This window comes from Homarus americanus, unplaced genomic scaffold, assembly GCF_018991925.1.
Source record: "Homarus americanus isolate GMGI-L3 unplaced genomic scaffold, GMGI_Hamer_2.0 scaffold45388, whole genome shotgun sequence".
In the NCBI taxonomy this organism is placed as follows: domain Eukaryota; kingdom Metazoa; phylum Arthropoda; class Malacostraca; order Decapoda; family Nephropidae; genus Homarus; species Homarus americanus.
The window spans coordinates 362,715-373,336 of record NW_024747974.1 but is presented as its reverse complement, the minus strand read 5'-3'; the positions used below and the strand labels follow the sequence as shown (position 1 = coordinate 373,336).

Here is a 10,622-nt window from a genome sequence, read left to right as displayed (position 1 = left end):
TACGACTCCTCACTACACTGTTAGTAAGCAAGTACAGACCCACCCACCGCTAACTCCCTCATACGGTGTCTTCTTCCCTCATACAAACTTCCATATTTCCCACACAGTAGTGATCTACGACCACCACTACTTAGGTCTCAGATTAACTGTAAATCTCGGAGATTCACTGATGCTGGCCGCGGTGGCCGCCGCCGCTGCGCTTAACATATGAAGTCACACAAACGGTAATTGTTCCTCTGTTAATACCGACACATGTACACAGAATGCTGCCAACGAATAGTGTGGCAGTAACAGTAAGCGGGTGTTAGTGAGCCTCATCACCAATGTTATCTTAATGTACGACACATCCGGTTATATTACCGACTGAACATTAACCAAATGTATACCTTCACAATGTTCTACATGATCACCCTGCAGGTGAGTTCCCAAGATCCCATTGTGAAAATATGTAGCGGTATGTAAACACTTACCTCCCTGACCCTCACTACGACCTTAGGCTGTAAACATGCTTAATGTTTATTCTACATAACTGGACAAGGAAGTCCTTGCTCATGAAGCATATAAGTAAAAACATATTAGTTATGAGATCCTAGATGCGAGCGGCCTTGAGCCAGCAGACAGCGCCCTACGTTGAAGGTGGCGCCGCCTAGGCCGCCGCCACGCTCTTCCTGCTGCCTACCTTCCAGCCGGCAGAGGAGTTGGAGTCGCCCTTGTCCTTGAAGTATGGCACGTTCTGCACCATCCAGTCGTAGATCTGGGATAGCGTGGCGCGTCCCTCAGGCGATGACATGATGGCCTGGGCGATGAGGTCGGCGTAAGACATGTTGCCCCAAGGGTTGCGGCGGGAAGTGTTCTTCTTGGGAGGACCGCCCGAGGGGTCGCCCGGTCCGCCTATGGTGCCCGGGGGTCGGATCTGGTCCACAGGGACAGGGCCCTCGGCAGCTACCGCTACGGGCTCCTCGCCCTCCATGTACCCCTCAGGGCACGGCAGCGGCCACGTGTTAGAGCGGGAACGGGCCACGGGCTCAAAGTTTGGGTCAATCTCGAGGCGGCGGAGAGGTGGGGGTTGGTGGGTGGTGGGTGTCACGGGCGTGAGGGGCATCCCCGCCTGCAGAGGCGGTCCGCCCACGTGCCGACCACCACCACCTGGGGGTGTGTGGCCGCTCATACCCACACTGGTGGGCGGCAATGCCACGGGCGTAGTTTCCATATCATGCCCAACATCGGGTTCCTCTTTCACTAACGAAAAGAAGCTTGAAGCCATGATTCAAATAACGCAGAACAATTATGACACTAATTGAGAGTGAAGTAAGTGGTGACACAGTGATGGTGGAGTAGCACGCCGCGCGCGTCACCGGGGCCCGGGGCGGCTCAACATGATCATCACACACAGGAGCGCGCGTCCTTAGGCTACGCGGCCCACCAACTGACTGACGACTACACCGATACACACACAGCCCCTTGCCGCCTCTCGCCACCAGAGCGGCGCCACTAGCCGCGACCTCCCTCACCATACATGACCTCTCCCCACATCTAACTTAGAGATATACTCAATAATGATTCAGAAAAGAACACCTAGAACCTCTTTTACACAATGGGTACAGGTGTGAAGGCAAGGGTTACGTCAAGTGCGCAACGGCAAAGCTGCCTACTTGCACAGGTATCCACAGGCACCCGTCGACCCCAGTTGCCAGAGATGCACTTCCATTCCCAATCAACAATATATTATGATGAATTCAATTCGTGTATTGTCACTTCCGACCCTCACTGTTAACATTTTATGCGTGTAATTCAGTTCAAAATATCAGGATAAAAAAGGAAAAAAATAATAAACAGAAAACTAATGTTACTTTCAGAGAACAAAATAAAAAAAATGTAAAATATATATATAACTACTTAAGGTACATCGTCCTGCTTACAGTATATGCATGGTGTAGGGAACTGCATAAGACGGCCAATCACAGTACAGTATCGGCTACTGCACATCTTTCATACTAAACTCATGCAAAATATCTCCGTCGACAAAAAATCTAAGGTGATAAAAGCTAAATAATATTATCAATAATTCGTTCGTGTTTCATCACATGATCAGCGCCATCTATTGAGTAGGTAATGTACCACTTACAGTAAACCCCGTCTGGTAGGTTCCTGACTGGTTCCCTAACACTAGTATCGTTATATCAAGCACCTCAACTGGTTTTTGACGGCGATGCTTCAGGTCTGTTCTTGTGCGGTCCATCTCACACTCTAGGCGGCCAACTACCGGTATTCCTCAACTATAATGAACTGATTATTAATATTCAGATGGATATTTCGGGTATACTAATGAACGTGTGGCCAGGCCAACCACACGCGCGCGCACCTTCTCACCTAGTTATTATATATCATATTTGTATCACTTATGTTACTTGTATATTATTTGTCAATCAAGAGACCCATTCCCCAATTATGTAACAGTATACTTTCAGCCTTCCGGCTGCCATGCTCTTTCAATAAACCATTAATTATTATTATTATTATTATTATTATTATCACACACACCGGCTGCAACTATATTAACAAACCGTTTATTATTATTATTATTAAATACGCACAATCAAACAAACACATACACACGTAAGAACATAAGAATGGGGGAGACTGGCCCATACTGGGCAGTCCCGTTTACACCGCTCATATATCCACCCAACCTGTGTTTGAAGCTATCCAGTGTATTAGAGTTAATGATGATGTTTGGTAACTTGCTCCACTCATCCACTACTCTACTTCCAAACCAATGTTTACCTATCTCGCGCCTAAAACTAAATTTGTCTAATTTAAAACCACTGTTACGAGTTCTCTCCTGGTTGGATAGTTTGAGTACCTTTGTTATATCACCTTTGTTTAGCCCTGACTTCCATTTACACACCTCTATCATATCGCCCCTCACTCTACGTCTCTCGAGGGAGTGCAAATTAAGATGCTTTAACCTGTCTCTGTATTCAAGGTTCCTAATGCCCGGGATTAGTCTTGTCATTCTCCTCTGAATGCTTTCTAGATATTCTATATCCATTCTGTAATACGGTGACCAGAACTGAACTGCGTAATCCAAGTGAGGTCTCACAAGCGCAAGATATAGTTTTAGGATGACCTCGCTAGTCTTGTAACTAACACTCCTTTGTATGAACCTAAGTACTTTATTAGCCTTTTTTCGGGCAAATAAACATTGTTTACTTGGTTTAAGATTCCTACTTATCATTACTTCTAAATCTTTCTCACATTCGGATTTCTCTATAACATCGTTGTTCGTCTGGTATCAGGTTTCTCTGTTACATCTCCTAGACTGAGTACTTTACATTTGCCCACATTAAGTTTCATCTGCCATTTTTCAGACCATTCGAAAAATTTGTTTAGATCTTCCTGTAGTTTTGCGGAGTCCTCGTCAGATTTAATTACACTCCCTATTTTAGTTTCATCAGCAAATTTACTTATTATTGCTAAACAAACGTATACACACACACACACACACATATAAATACACACAAACACACACACACAGACACAGTAGTTGAACAGGTGGATAATGTCTCGGTGTTACGGGTATAGAGGTTAGGTTAGGTTAGGTCAGGTCAGGTCAGGTCAGGTTAGGTTAGGTTAAGGCAAGACCCAAGTTCACTCAGAAGATCGAGGCTAAGAGTTAAACAAGTAAAGTCACAAAAAAAAGTATACATAATTGTGTAGAAAAAATATGACACAATGGGCGAAGGATTTTGACAACCCTACCGAGACAACAGGAGTCGTATTGATCATTTCGAAATTCATTAGATTCATCAGGGAAGACGCCTTGTTTACCGTGTGTACTGTACAGGTTGTGAACACGATTACCGCCGTGTGGACACAGTGATGAGGATTACCGTAACGCTACAACTAGTGTGAGAACCGTGTTGGTGGGAAGGTGGGCCATACACCTTAATTAATACCAGCTTCCAGGTGTAGGTTGGTACAGTACTCGCTCGCTCAGGGGGCGCCATATAACCCTCAAATTTGTCCTTCATTTTGCTAGAAACAGATTTTATGTTGAGTTATTTTAAATTTATAGAATCAAGAACTTATATGTTATATAACCGAAGTTTAGTTTCTTTCAATACATCGCTAAGAACAACAAAGGTTTCTTGTTACACTAATATTATCTGTGATAAATATAACGACAATTAAAAAAAAACAGTTCAAATGTATTTTAACTTTCAGATGGTTGATTTTATTCAAGATTTCCCTCGTACGATACAACGTTACCAGATCTGTCAATATTTGTAACGTTGACGCGCGCTGTTCCTGGTGGGTGGCTGACGGTCCTCAGGCGGGTAATGTTATCTTACAAGTATAATGCCATGTTATACCAGGTACCTCTAAAGGTTTTAATAATAACTAAACTCACTCAAAAATCATCCCTCTTTCTTCACACAAAGAGGCCCAGCCAACACAGCCGGGCACCACAACACACCTCCCACCACTTAGTATATCTTAGCTAAACATGACCTTACTGCTGTGTCACACTCACTACCCTACCCCTGGACTACACCTCATCATTGTCACTCTTTATAACAAGTCAAACCATTACGATCACCACGACTTGTTCCACAGATTTTGATATTAGGATCTATGCTAATTCCAAAACTGATATGGGTCAACCTGCATGCGGGGGGTAGGTGGGGAAGGTTGTAGGTTAGGTTAGTTATGCCAGGTAGTTAAAGAGTTTAACACCTTCACTACGGGACGCCGCTTTTAATCGTTTATTTAGTTAACGTTAGTGAGGCGACCCATGTACACAAGAGGTTAATGTTTATATAAGTAACTCGAACATACAGACACTCTCCTGACAATGTCCTGACTGTACCGCGAACACAAACTAGGACACGTTAAACATTTCTAAGCCTCTTGGTGAATATTACTCACGACTGTGTGTGTGTTGTGATACCAGCTGGTGTTATGGTCACGTATACACAAGTATCTACCACGTACAGTACACCTCTGATATACCATAATGTGTCAGGGATATTATTGAAATTTATTTATTTTTTTAATTTTCATCCCTAAAATTATGTTATTTATGTATATACAATCACTCAAAAAAAACTATCTTTACTAAAATTATGTGAGACAATATAACACAACAGACGAAGGATTTTGACAACCCTACCGAGACAACAGGAGTCATAGTGTTCATTGTGGAATTCATCGATCACCCCGAGTACAGATAGTTTTTTGGAGTGACTGTACATGGGGGATACTTTACTACCTGATACACAATATTCTGGCACTTTGTTGCTTAACTCAGCCGAATGACAGGGTGATGGTTGTTGGTGAGGACTAACTGTGGCCACTGATAGTTGTTGGTGAGGACTAACTGTGGCCACTGATGGTTGTTGGTGAGGACTAACTGTGGCCACTGATAGTTGTTGGTGAGGACTAACTGTGGCCACTGATAGTTGTTGGTGAGGACTAACTGTGGCCACTGATAGTTGTTGGTGAGGACTACCTGTGACCACTGATAGTTGTTTGTGAGGACTAACTGTGGCCACTGATAGTTGTTGGTGAGGACTAACTGTGGCCACTGATAGTTGTTTGTGAGGACTAACTGTGGCCACTGATAGTTGTTGGTGAGGACTAACTGTGGCCACTGATGGTTGTTGGTGAGGACTAACTGTGGCCACTGATAGTTGTTGGTGAGGACTAACTGTGGCCACTGATGGTTGTTTGTGAGGACTAACTGTGACCACTGATAGTTGTTGGTGAGGACTAACTGTGGCCACTGATGGTTGTTGGTGAGGACTGTGACCACTGATGGTTGTTTGTGAGGACTAACTGTGGCCACTGATAATGATGATAATATCGACAAGTCAGTGCAAATGTCTCGGTAAACAGAAACAATACAAATGCTGGTTGTAGGCAGCCTAGTGTGCTAACAGGAGCCACGGGGCCTTGGTCATCAGGTTCCATTATGAGAGACTCAATATCCTGTTCTAACTGTAAATCAATAACACAACTGATGTATTCCCAACCGGATTTATATTCATGTTCTTGTAGGTGGGATCGAGGTTAACAAGCGTACAACTAAGATATATGACGCTTAAGAACAGATGATAAACAGATGTTCAGTCCCCTTCACTAGTGTGTTTACAGGGACTCGTCAGGTTTTGTGCAATGTGGCAGGGTTGTGTTTGTTTACATTCAACAGTAAACAAATCAAAGTAAAACAATATTAAAACAAATATCTTAATGTAATGATTTGTGGAATGTTTATATGACGAGCCCTTGTAAACACACTAGTGAAGGGGGCTGTACACTCGCTTGTACTTATACCTGGTACAGTGGCTGGCATGTTATGCGAGATGTGGCAACACTGTGCAATGCTTATCTAGCATCCTTAGTCTGGCTACATATTGCGACGTTCCTTAGGGCCATTCCGGGAATTTTAATACGATGCAAAAAAACCAAAGAGTTGCCACATTTCACACCAGCCACTGTACCACGTACAAGTGCAGCCGACTGTACGTGTTTGTGAGATACGTGTGCTGTACTTTCTGATGATCTTACGAGAGCTGTGTTTACGGCCAATATAACAGACATACTACAGTAATACAGGGATGATTCTTAGGGGGGATTTATAATTGGAAAACAAACATTCTCAATCATCTGTAACATCCCATACGAGTGAAGGATCAATTTATCCTACACAAGTATATAACACATGTTAAGACTGTCCCCTCACACCTATGACAAACTAACTAAGAAGATTAGGGTAGGTTAGCTTGTAAACTTTATATATAATATCACACCTGTACCACACCTGTACTACACCTGTATCAGACCTCACACCTGTACAGTATTCCTAACTCTTCAGCAAACACTAAGCCAATTAGGGGCACCGAGCCATTTCACGAATCAACTGATACTGTAAACTTATTTTCACTGTAAGGTTTCTATCTATACTTTGCAATACAATCAACGATACACACACACACACACACACTATTATTATTTACCAAAACCCATTATCACCCCAGCCCACCATTATCACCCCAGCCCACCATTATCTCCCCAGCCCACCATTATCTCCCCAACCCACCATTATCTCCCCAGCCCACCATTATCTCCCAACCCACCATTATCTCCCCAGCCCACCATTATCTCCCCAACCCACCATTATCTCCCCAACCCACCCCAGCCATTATCTCCCACCAGCCCACCATTATCTCCCCAGCCCACCATTATCTCCCCAGCCCACCATTATCTCTCCAGCCCACCATTATCTCTCCAGCCCACCATTATCTCCCCAGCCCACCATTTAATCCACGAGATATACAGGACACTAAACCATCTCTTTCTTTTCCAATGGCTGATAAAAAACAGCTTAATATCCACTGTGTAATATTTGTAAATACCTTTTTTTTAATGAACTGTGTTGCTGCTCATATGAACGTGGGGTTGATCTTACTGTGTTAGTGGTGAGTACAGCTGCCATAACAGTCATGCTGCACGCTCAGGAACCCTTAACTTCTCGATGTCTTTACACACTCAGGCCATTTTTTTTTTAATATTCAATCATAATTCACTAGATTGTTTGTGTAATAAATTAATGCAGTGTGTTAGTACCTGAGATAATGATATGTACTTATAAATTACACACATACGTACATACACACACACACACACACACACACACACACACACACATAAATATGCGTCCTCAAACGGATGAAGGCAATTAAATACGATGATGGTAAGTTATAAGTCAAGTTCAAAAACAATTTCCAACCATGACCTTAAATGACGCGTTAAAGATCCATAAACCAGACTAATACACGTACCGTAACCCGTCTCATAACAGGGGTACAGTACAGGTAAAATTCTCTCTCTTCCTTATCGATAACATCCTGGTCTTCAAGGTACGATACTTTAGAATGACCGGCACATGGTATATATTTTGTAACTCTACTTCAATTTTAACTCCATATAGCCATCCAGCATCGAATCCTACCACACCCCCCCCCCAAAGAGGTATCTCACCCCATGTAAGGATCACTAAATATACGCAAGAGAAAACTGGTCAGATACGTTTAGTTGCAGTAGAGTTCAGCTTACTATTATTATTATTACAACTACTACTATTATTACTACTACTACTACTATTATTACTACTACTACTATTATTATTACTACAACTTCTACTACTATTATTACTATCATTATTACCATTATCGTATTTGTTGTTGTTGTGATTATAATTGTTTCATCATTTTCCACTGCCATAACGAGTAACTCTGATGTGACGCTAAAAATACATTGTCTGTATTATTGTGAAGAGGTTAGACGCACAACATCCCGTAGTTCCCTATAAATATTACAACAATTATTTCTACCAATCATTTGTACAGTGTGTGTGTGTGGGTGTGTGTGTGTGTGTGTGTGTCGCTAGAAAAGTACTAACAAGCAAATCATATTTTTGAGAGATCCTCGGGTAAGTGCTCAGTGAACCCACTGAAGTGTGTTCCCGGAGGTGGTGTCACTATATCTTTCCTCCTCTGGCGTCTACCTGGAATCTCCGGGTTACAATCTGGCTAGGTTCATTCCTCCTCTAAATCCGTCTTCACTTATCGGTTTGATTCTCTTTCTCTCTTTTATTGTGCTTCGTTGTCTGTCTTCCTTAAAACACTTCACTTCATGTACAGTCGTCTGCACTTACACCTGGTACAGTGGCTGATGCGTTGTGTGAGATGTGGCACCTCTGTGTTTGTTTTCATTGTATTAAAACTCCCGGAATGGCCCTAAGGAACCTGGTAATAGTAGCCAGACTAAGGTTACTATATGGATTAGCATTCCACAGTGGTGCCACATCTCACAAAAGGGACCACTCACTGTACCAGGTAAGCCGGCACCCTTCAATCTCTCTCCTGAAATATGTAGTTCACACACACACACACAGACACACACACACACACACACACACACACACACACACACACACACACACACACACACACACACACACACACACACACACACACACACACACAGTTTTCCGGTAATCAAGCTAATTCTACATTATTTCACCCTTAATATCTAACCAACTCAACCCTCTTGCTATTTCTTACCGCCACTTGAGTTGTTATTCCTGGAACAACTAATAAGCGGTGGTGGTGGTAAGGGAGGTGATAATGGCGGTATGGTCGTAGTGGTGATAATGGTGGTAGTGGAGGTGGTAGTAGTTGAGGTGGTGGACGTATTGGTGATGAAGATGGTGGTGATACTGTAGGTGGTGGTGATACTGTAGGTGGTGGTGATAGTGGAGGAGCTAGTGGTGATAGTGGGTCAGTCACGTTATCTTACACGACGGATTCTACAGAACGAGTGACCTCATCAAGACTAAGAATGACCGACCTCATCATTTTGGTCCACAATGACTGCACCGACCACCCACACAGCCCTCACCGACGACCCCACACAGCCCTCACCGACGACCCCACACAGCCCTCACCGACGACCCCACACAGCCCTCACCGACCACCCACACAGCCCTCACCGACGACCCCACACAGCCTCACCGACGACCCACACAGCCCTCACCGACCCCACACAGCCTCACCAACCACCCACACAGCCCTCACCGACCACCCACACAGCCCTCACCAACCACACACAGCCCTCACCGACCACCCACACAGCCCTCACCAACCACCCACACAGCCCTCACCGACCAGCCCACACAGCCCTCACCGACCAGCCCACACAGCCCTCACCAACCACCCACACAGCCCTCACCGACCACCCACACAGCCCTCACCGACCACCCACACAGCCCTCACCGACCAGCCCCACACAGCCCTCACCAACCAACCCACACAGCCCTCTGACCACCCCACACAGCCCTCACCGACCACCCCACACAGCCAGCCCTCACCAACCACCCACACAGCCCTCACCAACCACCCACACAGCCCTCACCGACCACCCACACAGCCCTCACCGACCACCCACACAGCCAGCCTTCCCAACCACCCACACAGCCCTCACCGACCACCCACACAGCCCTCACCGACAACCTACACAGCATGACACTACATGACACTTTGAAGACTACATGACACTTTGAAGACTACATGACACTTTGAAGACTACATGACACTTTGAAGACTACATGACGTTGAAGACTACATGACACTTTGAAGACTACATGACAGAGACACATGACACCTAGAAGACTACATGACACTTTGAAGACTACACGACACTTTAGAAGACTACATGACACTTTGAACTACATGACACTTTGAAGACACACGACACTTTGAAGACTACACGACACTTTGAGACTACACGACACTTTGAAGACTACGACACTTTGAAGACTACACGACACTTTGAAGACTACATGACACTTTAGAGACTACATGACACTTTGAGACTACGACACTTTGAAGACTACATGACACTTTGAAGACTACACGACACTTTGAAGACTACACGACACTTTGAAGACTACACGACACTTTGAAGACTACATGACACTTTGAGACTACACGACACTTTGAAGACTACACGACACTTTGAAGACTACACGACACTTTGAAGACTACACGACCTTT

At 44.4% G+C, this 10,622-nt stretch overlaps 1 protein-coding gene across 1 annotated transcript; it reads right to left on the bottom strand.

Annotated features, from left to right (window-relative positions):
* Positions 1-646: 646 nt before the first annotated feature.
* On the bottom strand, positions 647-1,416 carry LOC121879896 (forkhead box protein O4-like). The gene has a single exon (XM_042386681.1). The coding sequence runs from the start codon at positions 1,262-1,264 to the stop codon at positions 647-649; it is 618 nt and encodes a 205-aa protein (XP_042242615.1). The 5' UTR covers positions 1,265-1,416.
* Between the last annotated feature and the right edge of the window lie 9,206 nt (positions 1,417-10,622).